This window comes from Cyanistes caeruleus, chromosome 7 (genome assembly GCF_971803275.1).
Source record: "Cyanistes caeruleus chromosome 7, bCyaCae1.hap1.1, whole genome shotgun sequence".
NCBI lineage: Eukaryota > Metazoa > Chordata > Aves > Passeriformes > Paridae > Cyanistes > Cyanistes caeruleus.
In genome coordinates, this window is record NC_141707.1 from 14,725,796 (window position 1) to 14,748,903 (window position 23,108).

At 35.6% G+C, this 23,108-nt stretch overlaps 1 protein-coding gene across 13 annotated transcripts in view; it reads right to left on the bottom strand.

Annotated features, from left to right (window-relative positions):
• HYCC2 (hyccin PI4KA lipid kinase complex subunit 2) overlaps positions 1-23,108 on the bottom strand; it is a 45,659-nt gene that overhangs the window by 20,972 nt on the left and 1,579 nt on the right. For all 13 annotated transcript variants that reach the window (XM_086897183.1, XM_086897177.1, XM_086897187.1 and 10 more), the window contains 3 exons: positions 5,271-5,373; positions 4,324-4,402; positions 3,151-3,252 (listed from right to left, as the gene is read on the bottom strand). In XM_086897183.1, coding sequence (XP_086753309.1) covers positions 3,151-3,252; positions 4,324-4,374 — 153 coding nt within the window. In that variant the 5' untranslated portion in view covers positions 4,375-4,402; positions 5,271-5,373. The remainder of the gene's footprint in view (positions 1-3,150; positions 3,253-4,323; positions 4,403-5,270; positions 5,374-23,108) is intronic.

The window sequence follows — 23,108 nt, forward strand, 5'->3', positions numbered from 1 at the left end:
TATACAAGCAATATCCAGTCAGTAGGTGCTGCAAGCATCTGAATTCTCCTTATTTTTAGAAGTTGTCATATCTGTTGTAGAAAATGTTTAACTGCAATTAATTTGGTAAAAACCTGCAACTATTATAGCACTTTTGCTGTGTTCAGAGCTGTAAGAAAAGCTGTACACTTTTTCCACAAGAACAAGCTGTCATCACAAAGATGCTACACCACCAATATTTTCAAAAGCACAAACACCCAGGGTTTTCCTATCAAAGTACAGTATGATAGTCTCCCGCCTGGAAATACAAAACTTGACACTATGAGAAAGAACAAATGTTTTCCTTGCATCCTTGTTATCTGGCTTTCCAAAGAGCCAGCCTCTTCCAAGTAATTCTCTGAACACACATACTGAGAAGACACTGGATAAACAGGGGAAACGGAGCTTTTGTTATCAGTAGTGGATGTACACGTGAACTGGCACACATATTTTAATGCCAAAGATCTTTCAGTCCAAAGTCAAAGCAAACTGAGTGCACAGAAGTCAGCAAAAAAATCCAAAGTAAAATATCTCCTATAATCCTTTCCCTTTCCTAACAAACAGAATTATTTTAATTATAAGAGCTTTCCTATTAGCATGAGCAGAAATAAGCATAAAAAGCAAATTACATTTTTATTGGCTTAAATATGCAGCAAGTGTCAATTGTCTAATTTTCACTCCTCATTTTATACCTTACAGAGATGCAAACTGGTCATGTTTTAAGGAAGATGATGAATAGCTTTCTTTCGGCTTGTTTTACAAGTTTTCCAAATCCTAAGAGTCATATCTTTAAGTCAAATATAATGCTTTATAAAATGCATGACAAATATTGACAATACTTGTCTTTTTGAATAATTCAATTGTAGAAAGTAAAATGTGCTTATTTTAGACTTAACTATAACATAATGAGTGAAACAATTTATTGTTTGAAGAGTACTGGGTCTGGGATTGCTTGGCATTGCAAAGGTGAGCTCACTCTGCTTCACAGCTGCCCTTAGTTAAACCTAATTAGGCACATAATTATCCAGTATTTGAATTTCACTAGTACATTAACTTGGCATCTACAGAGTATTGTCTACAGCCATAAATCAACCCTAAAAATTATAAAACTATCTGAAAAACAGCACTTCAAAAGCACTTTACTTCTGAATTCAAATACTACACAAAAATCGATGTATTGTTCAGTTAAATTAGCTGCTTATGAGCAAGATCATTCCCTACACTTTATGCAAATCTCTGCTCTTTACATTTTAAAAAGTCAGGGCACTTCCTCAAAGGTACAGAGAAACAATTTTGTTTAACCCATCAATATGCTTGAATTCATTCAACAGCTCACAAACTAATAAACACAATAGTTTCTTTTCTGTCAAAAGAAACACCTTGGTTGTTTGGTTCCTAGGCATACTGATTCCATGTTAAATTAACAGTCCTGGTCTTATAATAATGATGTGATTCTAGAAAAATTCATGTTTGCCCTAAACAGTTTGCTACTTTCCAGAAGTCTTAAAAATCAGTCAACTTTATGATTCAATTGTACTAAAGAATTACTTGCCCATCAAGTTTAAGAATCCAGAAAGTGTATTTTTTAAGTCTTCCACATATGCTTAATCTTCATAAGATACAAATTACCCTTCTAACAAAGAATTCCTTATAAAGCATATATAAAAACCCCTCTCAGTTAGAGACGAATATTACTACAGAATTATGTAAAGAAACGAATTCACTTTGCTTATATTCCTCACATGCAAATAACGATGGAAGAAGTGAAACAAGGAAATACATTCTGCTTTAACAAGTAGAACCTGACATCTTTGCGTCTAGGATTGTTTATCTTATACCTGGTATCACAACCAGGCCCAAACAGCAACAGCTGTTACAAAGAGTAATGTTTGACAAGCATCAGTGAGCAATAACATAAGATCACCATAAAAAGATACCCTTTTTGCAAATCTGGTTCTTTGCTCTTTAAAAAAAATAAATCAAATGCTTACTCTCAAAGCAATGAGAAGCTTTTACATTTTCAGGAGTCTACACAAACACAAATACATTGACAGCAGAAATGGTGACTTCAGATTGAAGAAAGAATAACAGCAGCTTTTCAGTACAAAGAAAAAGGTCACTATGCAGGTTATTTATAATACTGAAATGAAGCTGTCAGCTATGAAGCCTTTCTTTTTTTTTTAATTGCATGAGTATTATGCAATCTCCTTGAAGCTCAATCAAGCATTCAGCTTCCTAAAAACAGCTGAGCTGTACTTGGGAAAATAAAGAACTTCCTTGCTGTGTACACTACCCATTTAATTTATAAATAAATGAGAAGTCACATGATGTATTGATAATACATCAAGTATTTGTAAGCATTTTATCTAAAGTAGTTTACATGTCAGAGAATGGCATGCTTGCACAATTTATTCAGAAGTTATTTTTCACACACTTGCCCAGAAACACTCCTCGCAGAAGCCAATGGATTGGAAAGCCCAGTTTAATATCACTTGCAAAATGAACTATGTACAAGGGTAAGCTAAGTTTTCATTGTGTCTATTTATATTTTGGGGCCCTGGTTCTGCTCTTGTTTACACCAGTGTAAACCAAATTACACAAAAGTGATACTAGTATAAGCACAAGAAGATAATATTATCTTAAATGGCATTTAAAAAATTGATTCCATCTTGCACTGCAGTAAGCCACCACACAAGAGCAACACTGGTCTTTCTGAGTTTCATGGTAAGGCTTACTTTGTCTCAGTTATGACTGAAAGGTGCTTTCTGGGAATTAAAAAAACCAAACTCCAAAAAAAAAAGCCAAACTTGACCCCGTCCCCCAAAAAACCTCAACAAATAAAACCCCAAACCGAAACACCAAAACCAACTCATGCCAAATAAAACACAGTCAGCTGTGCCAAGGATAATCTAGCAGACAGCATAAACAGTATTTTTGGAAACAGAGGAGACTGTGTCTTACTAGAAAGGCATTAAAGTAACTGTCAAAAGAGAAGAAACTAAAAAGAGGGGTGATACCCATGTTTGACTACATTAGAATAACGAATTAATCTTCCTCTCCATTACTTTAGTTTTAATGTAGAGGTGAAAGATCCAGGAATGAGAACTAAAATAATTTTTTTAAATCTCCTACCTCATTATTTGGGTCTTGAATGACCTTATAAAGAGCTGGTACCAGAGGTTTTTTTCGGTGCAATGTAGCTGCATAGCTGGAAATTTGTGATTCAGGTAATGCCTAAAGGAAAAAAAAAAGGTTACCCTGACAAATAAATGCTTCCGAGTATTCAAGATTGTCACATAAGAATGAAGCCTCACCCCAAAATCAAAGAAAAGTCCTGAAGTTCAGTAAATTTTTGAACTTGTAACCTAACTGTTGAGTACAAGTCCTTCACCATACAAGCACTTAACCACTTTCAGGGCTAAATCCAAAAGCAGTTTAGCTTTTCCTCTTTTTCTTCTTTTAGCTTCTTTCATAGATCATTTGCTCTAGTTTGGTATGAGGACTCTCTTGATAGCCTGTATTTAACAAGCTCTTTTTGAAGACTTTATCAAATCAACTCAACTTTTTTAAGAGGCGTGGAGAGTACAGGACAAGCATGGACAGCCTCGAGTCTTCCCCAAGCAACCATGTTTGTGGATTTTGCATCCTTGGAACTTAAACAAATTTCCAACTATAGTATATAATGACTTACTCGAATCAATGATGTGAGGAACTACTAATTCTTAATTTAAATAACAGACAAATTTCTTATCAGTCATGAAATCCTGGTGTCATGTTTATGCATTATCCTGTATTTCATTCAGCATAATTATCAACATGCAAAATAGCTTAAAAATACTTCAGATTCTTCATGCAAAAACCATTAATTTAATGCAGACCACAGGGGGGGGGAAAAGTAAAGTATTTTTCTTTAAAAAAACATCAAAGTCCAAATAAATATATACTAATAATTTTTAAATTAAGAAGTTCCTCAATTGGAAATTTGGGCAGCATTAACCAGCTGTTAAGTTAAATTCTATTAGTTTGATCTACACAAAATACACATTTAAAAGACCACATTACTATTGCAGTATTCTGCTCTACAACAATAAACAATAAAAATAAGCTACTATGAGAATTATTCATTACATATTATGTACCAGCCAATTCAATTACACAGACCTTTGCCTACTTTATGCATTAAAAGAAATAAATTAAGAATTAGCTAATTAAGGAAATAGAATGTTAATTATTTTATATTAAAAAACCCCTACTACTATGTTTGGTGGCATTAAGCCAATGGTTTAGATATTCATCTCAGTTCACCTTGAATTCTGACAGCCATTCTTCCACAACACCTCGTTCTGATCCCAGCATTTTCTTACTTCTTTTGCTTCTCTCTTACCTTTGGAAGAAAAAAAGAAGTTAAATATTAGTTATGGTAGAAAAATTTAGTTTTTTACAGTCCTACCCAATGAAAAGCTTTTCATATCTTTCCAATAGCATTATAGAATACAAAACAATAGAAAGGTCTCATTATTTAACAGTGATTTAACTGTTTCCTTTGCTTAGTCTAAAATGCTGTGCATAAATGGGGAAGGAGGAAAAAGAAGGATTCAGTGCTTCAGGCCAGTTGTCTTTCAGCTGTGCTCTGAAAACTATTTAGGTTCAACAAAAAATTATATGTGTGACATACAAGTTACATCATGGAAGTCCTACAATAAATGACCTTTTAATAGCCAGACTACATGACTGGAATCACCAATTCTCTTCTCAGGACATACTTATTTTGAGTTCTGAAAGACCTGTATTTAAGAAAAATCAGTATTTGTTAAACAAAAGGTGAATAAGATAAAAGGCTTCCCAACACAATTTTTAAGTTAATGCATCATTTTTTCAATGGCCCTTGGCAGGACGTCATTAAGAGAATACCAACTCTCTTGTGGGTATCTGTGGCTTCAGATTTCTAAAGCATGTTTAAACATCCTAAAATACAACATATTCAAAAATAACATTTATTTAAATTCAAGTAACAGCTGAGTGACTTATTTCACCAGAAGCACTGAAAAATAATTCTGTTAAATAACAGAACAACTATTAGATCTCTGCAAACAAAAGTTCACCAAGACATCCTTTTTGATATAGGGAAACAGATTCCATGTCATAGTGAGACATGTATAGAATTTCATTTAAAACATCATAGCACATGCTACAGAAGAAGCTGAGTTCTAGTTCACTCTGTCTGGAAAAAACCCCCCAACATTCAACTTTACCTCTTTAAAGAAGTCAGTTTTCTAAAGGAGGAAGAGGAGAAGGAATGCAGAAATTTTTCAACCTGGGATGCATTTGTCAAGCCTTCAAGTACTGCCCCGTTTTCTAAAAGATAAAAAAAAACTATGACGATCACAAAATCAGGAAAAAGTATAGTCAAGCAAGCATTAATGTAAACATTTTTTGGCCTTACAAACTGAAGTTCATCAAATCTTCAAAGTCCACATGAACCCTTCTGCAATAAAGCAATTTTCCAATAAAAAAAATAGAAAAAAAGAAAAAGCTCCGTGTTTTAGCAGAAGGAAGGAATTGCCTTAATCTAAAAAAAAAAATAAAGCTTTTGTTACTTAGGCAGAAAATCCTTCCGTATTAGTGGTGCAGAGCCCCACTGGCATAGTACTTACAAAGAACAGTGTAAGATGAAAGAAGAGAGTAATAATTTTATAAAATGTGAACTGAATTCATACCCTGACTTTGAAGAACATGTAATTCTTAAATTGAATATACTAAAGACTCTCCCATGCTATAATTTCCTTAGTACATATTTCTTACAGAGCCAAAATTTCGGTGTCATTGTGAAAATCGCATATTACACTGAAGTTCACCTTTTGCTAAACAATCGCTTCATAGGGAGCATGAAGAAAACAACACACACAGGAGGAGCAAACTCTAGGTATGTTACTGGTATACTAGGTATGTTATTTTGCCATGCACTGAGCTTCAAGCTTCACTATTTGGGAACTTCTTTCAGCGTAAATCAGCTTGAGAACCACAACTGCAGTATCAATGCATAAATAGTCCACATCTATTTTGGCTACTGCTGGTACAGTTTTAGGAGAAATCGTCTCTCCCTTTTCAAATTATCTGCCTGGATATTAAAGACATTTTTAAGGACTTGTACAAAGAGGCAAGATAGCTGATGGATTCCCTGCAGAGGAAGAGTGAGGAAAAGCAGGGTGAGCCCCTCAGCTCAGTGCCCCGTCCTGCTCTGCACCGGCCAGGCTGCACTGGGCACACTGGAGCACAGCAGCTGTGGGACTGGCTCAGCCTCACACATGGATGGCACTCTGGGATTTTCAAATGTCCATCTGCAAAGCACATCTCATGCTTACACTCACTCCCTGGTTTGCTGTACCTTTGGGGGGAAAATAAATATATCAAACACTGTGTGGGTGTGCCCCTAAAGTAAACTGGTTCAATACATTAAGCCCTATGCATATTTATTCAAGGCTGAAGTAGCCTGAACCAAGAGTATTGAGTTTCATTTCCAGAGTGTTTACATCTCTCCCAAAGCAAACAAAATACAAGGAATATAAGAGATTTCTCATGTTTATTTAAAAATATTATATTTTTTCTACTATGATTCAAAGGTTCTTACAGTATATAGGAACCATCATAACTAATCAAAAAATCAGTTATTAGCAACAGTAATAATAAAACATTCTCAAATATTTTTACATATGGTCTACTGAAGATATCTTAAATACTGAACAAGAAAGCACGTTTGAATTCATACTAAAGTATGGAACAGGAAAAGTCATGGAGTCATTCAATGATCAAATCAAATAGTCAAAAAATCAAATACAGAAATCAATTAACAAAAAGCTTCCCCATAAAAGCACCTGAAATGATAGTTTAAATGTTTTCTCCTAAACTTATTCATTTCGCATAAATGAGAAGAATATGACACATAAGGCTGTTAAATCAGACCTGCAATTTTTATGCTCAATATAAAAGCTATAATACTCTGTTCTGAAGGAAATCACAGTCTTGCACTGTGCATCTGTCAATTACAGTTAAGATGTAAACAGAATTCTACCAATTGAGAGAACTCTCCTAGATTATGCTATTCACACAAATCATGAAATCACAGGATCATCTTGATGGGAAAGGATGTTTAAGACCATCGAGTCCAACCATTAACACAGCACTGCCAACTCCAGTAATATACCATGTCCTGCAGTGCCACATCTACATTGGGTTTTGAATGCCTCCAGGGACGGTAAATTCACCATTCTCAATATTTTTTGCCTTTGAAAATATAAAAGTCTGAAAAAAAGTTTATTCCAACAATATACTAATAGAATAATGAAACTTAAAATTCAGGTAACTCCCCCAAACTTTTTGACTACAGTAAAAGAAATAAAGAAGGGTTTAATCAACTATGCTCATCAGAGAGCTTGCTTTTCACTTACATTTAGGAGACATACTGAGTACATTATTATTTACCTGTATGCATTTGAACCACTAACCAAGATCAATCTGCAACAGCAAAATGATTACCCAAATCATCTCAGCCAGTACCACTTGCTACACTATCAACTGTCACAGTGGGCATTAGAAAAAAAAATAAAATATCACCAATTAGATATTCATAATTGATGATATTTAAGAAGATATGATTATTCAATCATATTCAATACATATTCAAGTATGCAGAGGGGTTTTTGGTGGTGCTTTACATTTTAGTCAGTGTTTTTGTTTGTATGCTTGTTTTAAAGAGGCCAGTAGTTTATACTGGTTTAAACATACATGGGAGAGATTATATTACAGGACATGCACTTCAAAATGAGTCCAGTTCTTGGCCATTATATATTAGATGGCACCGTCCATAATAACGTAATTTTAGTTCTAGTTGCAAAACAAATTAAAATATTGTGTATTTTTACCTTAAAGCCCATGAGAAGAATAATTTGTAACTAAAACCTGAACTGTGTCAGCCAAAAGAATAAAGCTTTGTGCTACATGATTTCTTCACAGTTCCACTTGTGTAAGAAAGTATTATGGACTGCCAGGTTGAAAAGAACAGAAAATTCCATTATCAATTATAGCTTGTTCTTCCAAGCTACGTAAACAGTCCACTCATATCAATTATTCATTATTGAGCATGGAAAGAAACATATTTTAGGAAAGATTTTTCCATGCTGCTTCTGTAAAAAAAGTAGCATGGAAAGCATTAAGCATGCATCCTTACTCTGAACTAAACAAACATTCAGTTTCTTTGATCCAGAAAGTTCACAGCTCTGTAAGAAGAGCACCTGTGTGAAACCCGATTAACATCCTGGAAAGCAGAATAGGCAGAAGACAACATAAGATGAGGTGGTCAGAAGTACACAGGAAAGAAGCTTCCCCACCACACACCCACGCTAACGAGACTGGGAAACTCTGGAGGAAGAAAACCAGGCAACATCCTGATAATTGCAGATAACAAAAGCACGATTTGAATTTCTCGTGATGAGCTATTCCTGAATGCAGAGGTGTAAAAGACTAAATGGAAAAGACTAGGTAATACATTTGATGATGCAATGAAAACATCTGTTCAGGAATGCATCAGCAGCTAGAAAATAAATCAAGATCACACAAAGTCATTTAAAGTAAATCTGAAAACATGAAAGTAGAGTGTACAAAACTGATAATATGCTCTTATTTGAAATACAGGCCTACATTTCATGCAAACAACCTAGAAGGAGTATGTATAAGGCAGAAAAATGTTTAAGAAGCAGTTGAAGACACAGACTGTGAAAATTAACTTCTAACCTGGATATGGTTATAATAATTTTTTTAGAAACAGAGAAAGAACTCCTTGTCTTAGAAGCACATGGAATTAAGTGGTTGAGAAGGTGGAATGGACTTTTTCTTGTAACAGAGTAATAAAAAATAAAAAGTCTGAATGCACCAAGATGGAAATCTGAGACTGTTAACAGCATGCTGTTTCTCACACTGTAAGTTACCATAAAATATCATCAGGACATAAGAAGCTATTATAGATAAACACTGTAACACCTGTTTTACAAAGTTACTTCTGTTGTAGAACAAAAAGAGTAAAGAAGAAAACTCAATGGTGTAAACTAGCACTTCAGTGATACACTTTTTAGAAAAAACTTCTCCTATAAGCAGCTCCTGGCTTAACCAGTATATAGGTGTAGACAGCTTCATCCAGCTACTCTAAAGTTATATACCAGAAGATATTAAACAGCCACAGTATGATCTGTTTCCACACTAGAAAAGGATCTGACTCTTATGCTAATCTAATCCCAAGAAAAAATAAAACCAGCCTTGGAAATGTTCAATTTTGGTGGATGACTTCTTGTACTTATTTAAAAGTCTTATGATAAATATAGTACAAATATCATTATGATTTCTCTGTATCCATATAAATAAATATATTATTCTACCTGAATCCTATTTAGCAGACACTTACATAAACTGTCATTTTGATAAGAACATAAAATAATAACTTTTAAAACTATTGTCCTCAACAAATCAGAGCTATAACTACAACTTGCCATTAGAAACAGGTTCAAACATTCTGCCAGAATTCTCTTGGCCATACAGCTCCACAGTACAGAGAACCAAGGTAAAAGGTAAAAACTGACAAAGACAGAAAGAAACAAAACCTCCCCTGGACAGCTATTAATTTAAATTGTCAGCTCAAGCCTTCTCCTTAATAGAAAGAGCACTCTTGCAACTCTAGTTTTTAGGTAATTTAATTGCAAGCTTCAGCAGACAGGCATGCATTCCAACTTTAAAATATAAATGCTGATGTATTCTGTATGTGGGATTTAGGTTGCCAGCCTTATTAGACAAGCCTTAGTCATGCAAAACAACTTGGTTAAGACATTTCTTCCCTGCCCACTCTGACTCACTAGTAATAACCAGGCTAAAAAGCTTTCTTTTTGGCTATCAGCAGCAAAGAAAGTCATGTGAAAACAAAGGGAGAAAGCCTTACCACAGGGAAGTCAAAGATGATTGATAATAGTTTTGTAAATATTCATGGTACCATACTTGCACAGTAAGATCCATTTCTTATCAAAAAGGTCACAACAATTTCAGCAGCTGCCAAAAAAGGGGTAAAGAAAAGGTACAGCCCATCTGTTCCAAAAAGGCTCCTCTAAGCTCTAAATTATCTTCTGTGCCTTTTCAAGCACCACAAAGCTCAGCTGCCAACCTTCTATCTTTATACCATTCCTACAGTGAAATTGTTCTTTACAGATACAAAGTTGCTGAAGACAAACAATTAGGGCAGTGGGAATGAAAATACAACACTGAAGATAGACACTATATAACAGTTTAAAAAACTACTTTAAGGCTGATGTTTTCATAGCTTTCATAGTATTGCACGGAGTAGTTGCACAGAGCCACAAAAGTCAGGTGACTCTACAGAGAAAAAAATTAAGTGCCACTTGCCTCACAGAGGCAAATAAGCAGAACCTGAATTAAACACAATTGTAAACTCACAGCTAAATCCCTCTCTTAGGAGTTCATGCAACAAATAAAGCAGAAAAGAGTTGAGATGGTCGAGAATGTGGAACAAGAAACTTCTGTATTTGAAGAAAATTTGAAGAAAACTCCTCTACATTACCTACAGGATTTTGGAAACAATAATAATAAAGACATTACCCTACAGCCTTAAATACCACAAAACAGACATTAATTATTCTATTATAAGGACCTGACGCACTTAGAAATATATATATACACACACACGTAGGTTAGCCACAGAAATGTTACCTTATTCTCTCAGCACCAGTTTCCTTAGAAACAACTTCACATAGTCATCCTACACTAAACCTAAAACATTCTCTTGTCAGGATCCTGGTGATAACCCATCCTACGCCAGACAATACAGGTTTGTCCTCCCTTTGCATCAGTTCATATGCAATAACTCTTCCTATGCTAGTTTGTCTGCATTAACCTCTTTACTTACAAAAACATTTCCATGCAAATTACTTTCCGTGTAACCCTACCTCTCCCAAACACCTTCTCGTTCATGGCTTTGGTTCGTGAAGTAAATTAAATCTAGGTAAGTAAAGATACAAAATGCAAAGTTAAAGAAGCCTAAAAAAAAAAGCCTCAGCAAACTAACACTTGCAAAATCACAGTTAAGGTGGTCTTTTTAAGGCGCTCAGTGCTAAGTGCTAAAAATGAACAGACACAAGCTAAGAGAAATCTTGAAACAGAATTTCTGTAGGAACAAAACCAAAATAAAACAAATCAACAAAAAGACACACCACCAAACTGCTCCACCCCCACCCCCCCACCCCCCCCCATGCACTTTGGAACAAGACTGCAAACATTATGCTAAGATTACTATCTGGTCTGTAAAGGGAAGAAATTCATGCAGAAACATTCTAGAAATACCAGCTGAAGACTCTAAGCAGCTTCCCACTTCTGAGCTGTAAAATCGTCACTTGAGAGAAATCAATGCCTGTTATATTATAAAAATATCCATTAAAAAAATTGAAGTCAATTCCACACCAATATCTGAATTCCAATACCAGTATATATTTCTCACTGCAGTATTCCCCACCAACTGCAATTCACACAAAATGGAATTTAGGTTACATATTCATTAATTAATTTACCTAACCTCCTTTCTTCTACCACATTCTCAGAGATCTAACCCAGAGGATCCTCTGCTGAAAGTAATGAAATCCCTTATTCTAATCTTTCCAACTTCCAGATGGTAAAGCCTCCACCTCCAGGAAGAGGAGTGTAAATAGATTAAGCTGAAGTGACAAATTTCCCCCCATCCATACACTTACACATTCACAAATTCTTAAATGAGTGGAATCTCCAAATTTATCTGAATTTACCTCAATTACAGCTAAAATTATGTCATCTTGCTGACTTGTAAAAACTGATGCAGTAAGAATACAAAGTTCAAAAATAAATTTTCAAAATGGCAGAGTTAAAATAAAGATCCATAGGAATTATGACATATTGTTTTATTGCACGATGCCATAAATTTCATATGTGACTCAGATGCTTCACTCACATTTAAGATACACGGTTTCCAAGGATAAAATTAATTCTGATTGGTAGGCTGGTCTTACTTTTCAATTACAAGTTCCCAGACTTTAAAAAGCAAACTGAACAACAAATGTAGTTAAATGAAACATCACTGACCACACCACTACTCAAGATGACACAATTTCAGAACAGCCCAGATCTCTAATGGAGAATCAGATTCTCTAATGGAATATATGAGCAAGTTGAACCCTACACACTTACAAGGAGGACTCATATCACATACAGAGGCTTTACACTATTGAGAGTAAAAGAGGAGTAGCATCAAGAATTCTGAAATCTAAGATCTGCTTCAACTTTCACAGTCAGAAGTGTAGCTGCCTTTATTACTTCCAACTGTCACTGCAGAGGAAACAACTTGTCTTCTTCATGTCATGCATCACAGCATCATTTCAGTGTCAATCATTTCCAGTCTCACACTAATTTTCTGAAAGTTAGAGAAGGGTTTTAAGAACTGCAAAGAACAATCTCACAAAACAGACAGAAAACCACTGTTAATTTTATAGTGAGATTAGACACACTGTACAAGTCAGATTTTCCACACATAAGAAATAAAACATGTTCCTGACCATGCTAATTCTATAGAACGCAATCCATTAAGAACTGTGTGAACATCACGATGAAGATAATTGACCCAACTGATTAATGTGATTGTACTACAAAAATTGATTCTTATCAGCAGCCCTACTACTAACTTCACTAGGATTCCTCCAGAGCAGGAAATTACATGGCCTTTGTTGGACTCTCCTTCGCAGAAAACAGGCAAAGAAACAGTGTCTCTACAGAAAGTGTAACCCCTTTTCATCCCCTCATTAGAAGCTCTCATGAAACTGAAACTCAGCTTACTACAATTGGCACTCTGCGGCCTATTACTTAGAGCTATATGCTGCTTCTCAGTGAAACAACTCTGTGAGAATTAAAACAGTAGTAAATGTAAATTAGTGCAACAACTACACCAGGTAGCCCCTTGTCTTGGTATGAGTTTAATAATTAATCCTCACTGCTGAATAGTTAAACACAATGCATATTGTTTACAGTCATTATTCTTCTACTGTTAAACCAACATTACAACAGAATACAAACCGACCAGTCATAAGAAAGGACTAATTAATATTTTAGTGTGAAGTGATTCATTTTTCATGTATTTTTTAAATAGTGAGGACACTAAGTTACTAACATATGTGGGGGTGTTACTTGGGGAGGGTTTGGATGTTTTTTGTGGGTTTTTTAATCTGAAATTTAAACTTTTTTTTTTCTAGGGCAAAACTTCATACATAATACCTTTAGGAACATAACATAAACACAGCAGAAACAACTTCAATCAACCCAACCTTTCATGTTAGGCAAGATTTTCCACAATATTTTTCACTTATCCAAGCTATACATCAGTATAAAAAATAAAGTAGTGCAAATCCACAACAAGCAACAAAACAAAACAGAGACAAAAAGGAAACAGCCTTCCACAGGTGCTCGAAGACTCCAGTTGGAGTACACAGCCTTTTCTCCTCCTCCCCCCAACACTGCATCAACAAGAGCAGGATTTTAAATGCACACTATTTTCATACATATTTTCTATTTATAGCCTGAACAAAATTAAATTTTTTGTCAAATACTGTCTCAACGTATGTTCAGAAAGTGTTCAAGATTATGAAAAGTTACAGATTTGATATGCAGCATTGAAAATCCATGCAGCAAGCTTCATGGGTATGATTACCCAAGTTTTTTTGTGTGGACAGGGGAATGGAATTTATGTAGAGATGGTTAATTTTACAATGTTCTAGGTTTTCAAACATATTTTCTTGCACACAAAAATCCTCACTAAGGACTCAGTGTTCTAATCTTCAGCCATTTTCACATAACCTCATCCATAGACAGAGATACTCGGGCTTTTTGTCTGTAATACTGAATAGTTTTCCCGCTTAAAAAAACCCAAACAAACTTCAAAAGCAGTTGGTAAAACATTGCTTTTCCTTTCCTCAAGTTTCTGGAATAAATTTACCTTTGGAAAAAGACCAGAGATGGCCTTATATGCAAACTTGTTAGGAGTTATACTACTGCTTTTTGCAACATTCATCTTATTTGAGAAACTCCATATATTGTATCTACTTCAAATGGAAATACACCCACGTAAACTATACTAAACATAAATAGTTTGCCTAATCTTTTACAGGTACTGCCCACCCGGGTAACATTTATGACCTTTTACTTTTTCATTAGTTATACTGGCGTAGAGCAAATTCAGTTCACTCTCTTCAAACACATCATCAAAAATTTTTAATCAAAGCCTGAGTTTAATTAAAAGCCTGTTCTGTTTCCCTATGCAATTGTGCTGATAGAGATCAGCAGCATTTACCAAAGTTCAAGCAGAAGGCACCTGAAACTGCTAGATTATACATTTTTGGTGTAAGTAATATACTCATCTTTCATACAGCATACTCCACCAAACAGAGTCTTTCAAGGGCAACTTCGACAAAAGGTTTAAAATACTGAGGTCACTGGAATACACAGTGGACCTGCAGAGAGAACGTGGAGTAACTTCTCAAAAAGTAGGGCTAATCAGGTATAAAGCAAAAAACAAAAAAAAAACCCTTAGAAAAAGCCCACACCACCAGGACAACAAAAAACCCCCAACACCCAACAACCAGCCAAAACCAACATGCACAGTCTACATGTGACTCCTTCAGCACATGAAAAAACTGATCTGAACAAAATACAAACCTAGACCTAACACCCCCGTACTTGCAATTATGTTCAGATTTGCAAGTTAAGATGATTACACCATAATTATTTCCTATCAGTGAGCAGCAAGGGTTTCATAACTGGGGGAAAATCCTCGTGCTTTTTGCCTTATCTGCCAGCTATTCAACTGGCACTTTGAAAAGATTTTCATAACATATTTTAACAATTTTATTCCTTAATCAGTTCTATCTGTTTCATTTAAACTAGTAAACCAAGAAGATGGCAACTTCAAACATTCCCCTGAAATAAAAAAGGAAATGCTAATAGATTTTTTTTCGGTTTTCCACAGATGCGACACACATGCATAAACATGCAGAATTTACTTATAGCAACCTTACATATTTCAGAAAGCTCTAAAGTCTGCATTTAGAAGGACAAAGAGATAATCATTGCAATCTATCCAAAGTCAGCACACATTACTAAAGCAGAATGCCCCAGCCGTTCATAGAAATAGCAATAAAATAACTACTACTAGAGTTCTGCATAAAGCCAAGAAAAGCCTGCATCCTTTCCCTGTAGGAGAGATATTTTGTCTTTCAAAAGCTACCCATTGGAATATTAATGTGAAATACATCACAACTTGATAGAGCTGACAACGGACAACCAAGTGATTAAGGTTTCCTAATTAGCATGATAATGTCCATTTAAGATTTGTTCCCTCCTCTCTCTCACAAGACCAAAAATTTATTATCAAAATAAGCCATCAAATACAGTCATTTGAAATCATGGGAGTATCATCAGCAGAGAAGGGCAATGGACCATCACACCCACACACATCTCCACCAGCCAAGTGTGATAAGGTTCCTGCAAAATGTTTTCAGTAAAATGACAAGAAGCTGTGCTGAAGCAGCTCTTTCCTAGCAATTGACAAAAAAAAAGTCACAGCAGTCCCACTTCCCTACTGACCACACATCTTTAAACTTTCTGCATTTATTAGACAAACTTAGCATCTAGAGGCATTGTACTTCAATTTTCTTGAGCTTCCTTCTACTTTGCATGCACTGAACCTACCTAGTTTTCTGTCTTTAGTACAGACGGGAACCTGCAAGTCTAAGAAAAAGGGCACAGAGGAAATAACAAAACTAACCTTTGAATATTTAGTAAATTTTAAGTTCTCAAATAAAGACGGGGGGAGGAATGGAGGGGTGGCACAAAACACACTGTGTCAACCAGCACAATACTCAGTTACACAATTTCAGCAGCATCAATGCCAATTAGTATTGGCCGTTGACCCCTAATTTGAACTGGAATCCATCCATGATCTTAACCTGATTAGGACTTTGTGCACAACAAATGTGAAATCCCACTGTTGCACATTTATTTTTCTGCCTTAGCATCCTAAGTTTTACTCAATTTAAACACTGAAGTAGATAAGGGAAAAAATGACTAAGTTAACATATAAGCATTATTACGGAATTTACTAGAGCATCTTCAACCATTTCCTTAAAAATGTCAGAGTTTAATTTTGGGCTAATTAGGCAAGTTAAAAACTAGATATATAGGGCTAACATTTTAATTTAAATTAAGAAGCAAAATTAGTGCAGTAGTTTTAGTTATGCCATGTAAACTGTAACATTAACTGTGAAAAACCTTATTAAACCTGCAGCTAATTGAAGGGATTTAACCTACAGAGATGAAAAAGCAAAGCATGTACTCTCTCTCAGAGTTTAATGCCATGATTCCTGAAACACAAGGTATGTGTGGAACACAGCTGCCATTTGATTGATTTAAACACTCAGATGCTTCAATAGCATTTTTCTGTGGCTGAGGAGACAAATGCAACAAAAGTCTCAAATTGCAACATCCAACGACGTTTCATTTCTGTACCTACAAGGAAGAAATGACTGCACAAATATTTTGACCACTGATGCAGAAAAGGTGCATATTCTGAAGGTAGCAATTGCCCTTACATGATCATGCATAGTCCAAGTCCACTCAACATCTGCAGAAACAAAAGGGCATCTCGGTTACTTCTGCAGTTGGTTCTTTGGAGACACGCAGATAAGTCATGCCTGAACTGTTATAAAATTTCTATTTGCTGTCTCAACTTCTAACACAAATTGTAGTGAGGAGAAAGAAAATCTTATTCTCTCCTTCTCCCCCCAAAAAACAAAAAGCAAGCTAGAAAGTTTTCTTATTCAACAGATACACAGAGGCTTCTTGAACTCATGTGGTGTTTACACTAAGACGGGTGAAGGCAAAGCTGAAGACTCAGAATACATGAAACAAGTCTTGGCAGACACACAGATGTAAGCAGGCAGAAAAGGCAGTAGCCTCCCCTAGCCCTCCTGTTTAATGGAGAATCATGCAATCCATGTGACACCTGTGATTTTAAGGAAAGGTTGCTGTCACAGGATGTCTATGTAAATAAACAGTGCAGATATGCAGTGCATGAATGCTTAGCTTAAATACATTTAGTATTTTAGGTATTTCTTTTCTATTTGCTTTCAAGTTACCTTCCAGTCCAAGACTCCTATCTCTATTTGTATGTCCATAGGTAACACAAAACTGTTTCAGAGATGTTCATGAAGCTCTTACCACTCTGACATGGCAGGATTTGCACTGCAATTTACTGCAGTCCATTAACATGAAGAAAGCTATCAGAATAGCTCATATGAAGACTAACATTAGCATCTCTCTTCCCAAGAAATTGCCACCAATATGGTTTAGTAACTTCCAGAAGCTTAAGGATGCTATTTGAAATTATTGCACAGATGCAACATTGGAGACCATCAGGTATGGTGGTTTGTCAATTACATAACTTCTAAACAGAACAAATACATAATTAACAATCTAGGAGCAGCTTTGGAAACCCAGCAATTTCGTCTAAGCCTTGCTCTATGCTAAGAACAAGAAACAAGCACCTTAAAAAAAACCCAAACCCACAGGCAGAAGGATCTAGTAATTTTTCCATTTCACATTTAAACCCCCCTTGCTCTCCCCTCTGTGTCCATGTGTCCATATTTAGATTACATCTCAATGCTGTTTCGGCTCAACAAAACATCTTTAAAAAAAAAAAAAAGCAATGGAAAGTTCTCCACTGTTACACAAAGAAATATGAGCTTGTGCTAGGATAAATCCTTTGTCAGCATGCCTTACATTTCTATGTAAAAGGGCACATTACTATCATTTAAACTCCTCAATCACTTCTTGTGTAAGTTCACAACAGTAAATGGACTTTAACCAATTATCTCGCTATCCCTCTGCTGCAGATACTAAAGACCAAGACCCATTCTATGTAGTGAGCTTTTTTTAATTACCCTTTTTAAATGGGTGTATGCTTCCAACCCTAAAGCATGAGGATACACTGAAGAATCAATCAAGTATCCTTTCAAAAAAGTATACCTGTCACCCAGAGTAATAAACAGATATCAAAACTCAAAGTTGAACATTGAGATTTTTGTTCTTTGCCCTACTCTGATGGCAAGTACCAGGGTGCTTGATAAATTGTTCACTCCACTCCCTCTAGAACTAAGTTTAAAGCCTCCTACTTTCTGAAACATGTTTTGTCTGAAAGGCAATTGACCCTCATGTTCAGCCATCACAACACTAAATGGGATGGTGGAATCAACACAGTAGCTTACACATGGAGCACACCAGTTGTAAGATACCACACCTTCATAAAGCTAATGTTTAAAAAAAAATAATTAAAATTCTAGCTTATTTTTCACATGCAGAAAATATAACATTCAAGTTTACAGATACAAGCTAACTGGAGCTATTTCTACCACAAAATCTGCTACACTTACGCCCATGTGTCTCCACGATCCCATGCTTAAGATATTTAGGAAAGTTACTTGAGTAACTACTATGGACTGTTTCATAAGCTTTTCTAAATCAACTTTTTTAAATCAGCTTCTCTACCTTGTGGCCCTATTCCAAATTAGAAGAGAGGCAGGCATGCTGCTCTCCAGCCTCCCCTTAAACTCAAGATATCCTCAAACCTAAAGGAAACAGAAAAGACAAAGCAGAAAATAAGGAGATGTACAGAAGAAACAGAAACCAGAACTCTCAGGAACAGCCAAACTACTTGAATAAAAATAAAATAAATTAAGAAAGGAAGGAAAAAATCCAAGCAAATTTAACACATATTTCAGCTCATTATCTTTCAATCCAATATCTTCTCAGCTGAATGGCCATGAAAAATGAGATTATTCTTTTAAATTTTCTCACTGTCCTTCCAGATAGACGTCAAATAATTCCCCCAGCTCACATATGGGTCAAGGTAAGGCAGAAGAGGGGAGGAAAACCGTAAATAAAATTACAGTTTAAAATTTATAAACTACTAAATATAGGGAATAGAAACAGAAAAATATTCCAGACTTATCAATTTTGCCTGTATGAATCAGCAAACTGCAGTCATGCAGTCTGCACAAATGTCCATGTCACACATCTCAGTTAAGCAGAAATTCAGAGGAACAGCAACGTGGAACTATTTAAAGAACTCACGAACTATACAGAACACCAGCAGACACCCCTAAAGGAGATCTAACTGGCTCCGTTTTCTGAAGAATCACAGTAATTACAACAAAAACATAGTAAGATTAGCTAGATTATGGAGATTACACACAAAAACACACAAAAACACACACTTTGCACTTTTGGAATGGTAGCCAAGTACTTGTGTAACAATATAATATGAGATGTCATGAACTACTTTGTCCTGTAGAAAAAATACCCCACAGAATATGCAGAAAGAAGAATTCCTAGAGGAGTGTTTTAACAGATTTAAACTGCACCAACCATCTCCATCAGGTCCTGTGCTCAACAATGTTAGACAGCTAGAGAATTTGGCATTTTTCAATGTCAAATGATAGCAATGATAATCACTACTACGAGATAGACAGATAAATAAATAAGTAGTTTACCATTTTGCAGTAGTTATACACCTAACATTTTATTTCTCTGCCCTAGTGTGATCTCTTACCAATTGTTATTGGTGCTCTATTTCCAGCAAAAATTAATAAATTTGACCATAAAATCTGCATTTCTCTACAGAATCACACCAAGAGGTCAAGGCAGCAAATCTGACATAGGCAGTGGGCGGCAGAGGCAAGCTGGACTGCCTACAGAACAGAAAACAATCAAGGAAGACTGAAAAAGTGACTTGCCAATGGTATTTTTGTCTTTCACTAATCATCTGAATTAATAATAAAACATCTATTGAACCCTGTGCTCAAATTCATTATATTTGATAGAAAGATGTAACATTAACAGAACCAAAAAAAACTGCTATGTGGCCATTCATCACACAATAAAAAGCTTTTCCTGCAGCATGGCCTGAAAACCGTTTGCAAACTGTATCCTATCTTACCCAGTACCTGATCTTGGTTTTTATGTTCTTTTCTTCGTAGCACAGCTGGTAATACAGAATTTTGCTTTACAGTAGGGTTTTCCTAAATAACTATATGTTGTTTCATCAGAAGTGCCCCTCTATCTCTTTAGTTTTAATTTGAAGCTTAAAAACTTAAGTCAAAATTCTATACAAATAAAGGAGATCCATTGAGTCACTCCACTCTGTCCTATGACTAAATTTTTAAAAAAGACATTTGAGTTATTTGTCTTGCTATTAGAAGCAGGAATTACTCAAGCAGAGGTGCAGAGAGAAAAATTCAACTAGCTTGCCATTTCATCTACAGTGAGTTATACAAGCATAAACTCAAACTACTTTCTTAAAAAAAAAATAAATAAATTTTGAAAACAACATTAAATAAGTCAAGAATTACCTTTCACAATTATTGTGTTTCGAAATGAAAATAACTGACTGAAGTAGCAGTCAAACTGTACTACTTGTGACTGTCTCTGCTCAGATCAGTTTTCCCTGAAAGGGATTTCTTTAATGATTATTACTGTGGCACAGATGTCCTTCAAGAAGACTCAGCTGGGGAAGTCTCCACCTTCACTTCCTGATACTCATTCATATCTTAATTCAAGAAAAAGAGCATCAAGAAAAGAAATGGAATTGAAAATTTTTTTCCAGCCCAGACAAGTCTTTAAGTGAACACATGACCCTGATCTTTAAAGATTTTCAACTCGTATTAAACTGCTTGGTGAAGAGCCAAACAGGTCTGCCTCTCATACAGAAAATAGGGAGTATCACATGAAGTTCTCAGGTAACAGGTTCAAAACAGAACAGAATGCAGCTCTCTCACACATGAAGTGCAGCTCTTACTGACAGAAAACATGGTATCTACAAAAACTATACCTAGGCTCAAAAGTTTTTATAAGTTCAGTATATATATGAAACAAAAATCCATACAACACATCATTCCCACTGAGACTGGGAGAGCTGACCTAAGGAGCAACCCTATATCCTAAAAAAAGAGTGTAAAAGTAAAGCACCTGCTCTCAAATGAGCACCTGCTCAGCTGTAGTAGACAAGCAGAACTTGGAACAATGATCATGTCACATTCCAGGGTCTCAGTGCCTTAGGCTTCAAGAGAAAATAAAAGATCAGACCAGTGTGGCAGTTCCTGTGAAGAATGGTCTTTGAGTTGCCCAAAAAAAAACCAAACAAACAACAACCCACCAGCAAACAAGCACCACAAAGAGAAAGAAACTAAGACTACTGCTCCAGCCCATCTCTTCTCTAAAACAGAGGTGAAACAGTGACTGGATACTGTCTATAAAATATTTAGCTCTCTAATGATGCCTGAGAAGATAATTTTCTGCCCCCACCATTCACAGCTTTTTTTTTTTTAAAGCATTCAAAGAAACCAAGGTGAACTAAAGAAAGATCTTTTCCATCCTTATTGTAATTAAAGCAGCATTAACCATTTTATTCAAATGACAAGAGGCTTACAATGACATAACTGACTACTAACACAACACCACAGGAAGTAACATGCAATTTCAGGGGGGGAAAAAGATGCAATGTTTAATTAGTTCAAACATGTATTCTGATATTGAAGGGGAAAAACCAAAACAACAACCCCACAACCCTTTCTTGTCATCTCAAAATTGAAAACGCTTCAAGTCACTGTCAGTCACACAGTCCTCTACTCCAGAAAACAATTATATAGAGCACAGCACTAAACACTGTCCAGTGCTAGAGAGAATATCAGATACACAAGAAGAGAAGAGTGGTTCCTATAATGTATCTCACAATCTCTTAATCCAGAATGCACAGCAACACAAATTTCTGGAAATAGGGACTTTTGAAAGCTGTCCAAGAAACCCTGCAGCCTTCCTCTAGCTTAACAACACAAGCAGGAATCCCAACAAACCATAAGTAGCATGACTGCATACATGCTAACATAACTTTGCCCTAGAACCCTTAATCTTTGCAGTAATTATCACCAGTGTGAATTAATTTAAAAAAAAAAAAACAAAAAAACAAACCACCACCAAATAAACAAAAAATCCCAAAAAAAATCACACCAAAACCCACCACCAACTGAATAAATCACAGAAAGTATTGATTATTTGTACATGGAGTTTCAATGACCTTTCCTTCCTAGAGGACATTCAGTTGTTTGTTGGGGTTTTTTTACACAATATAAAAATTTCTTTTATGTTATTTCCTTGTACATATTATTGATTTCTCCAGACTGACACTGTAATTACAGTGAAGCTTCCTTCTCAAAACACACTGTAGCAACACTTGTAGGTCCCTTGAAATTATGCAGACTCACTTACTTAAGGATACAGCATAAAAGAGCTTACTATATTCCTAAAATATCACATCCCTCATATTTGCAGTCTTATTTTTAAAAGAGTATGGTCCATACTGAAAAGAAAAGGAAATTCTGGAAGTAAAACATGGTAGAGCAGATCAACTGATTGCACAAAGCTTTTCTTACCGTGAGTTTTTATGTACTTGGGGGGTGAAGGGGAAGGTAAAACAGCTACTGAAAATCTTGTTAACCCTTGAAAATTATGGTGGACCTGAAGACAAATCCTGCCAAGTGCACTCCTCTGCTTCAATTCTGCTCATGAACAACAGATCACACAAAGCCAATGCTCTGTGATCAGAGCTGAACGTCCTTGCTAACATACTCAGCAATACCAGCATAGTTTTGTGCATAATACTCAAGTCAGGCTTCCATGCACCATGAAGAAAACAAAACAAAATAAACAACTTTTTATCTTTCTCTCAAAGAATAAAACCAAGCTATCTGGTATCTTACATGTCTATGGGTCACTGAAAAAAAAAAAATCTGGGAAAAATATTCACATTCCTCAGCACCATTGGACTTTGGACACACACACATAAACTTTCAGCCACAGTAAGAAACAATAAATACCTTGCAAGTCTCCAACAGAACTGCATTCTCTGTAAGATGGGTTTA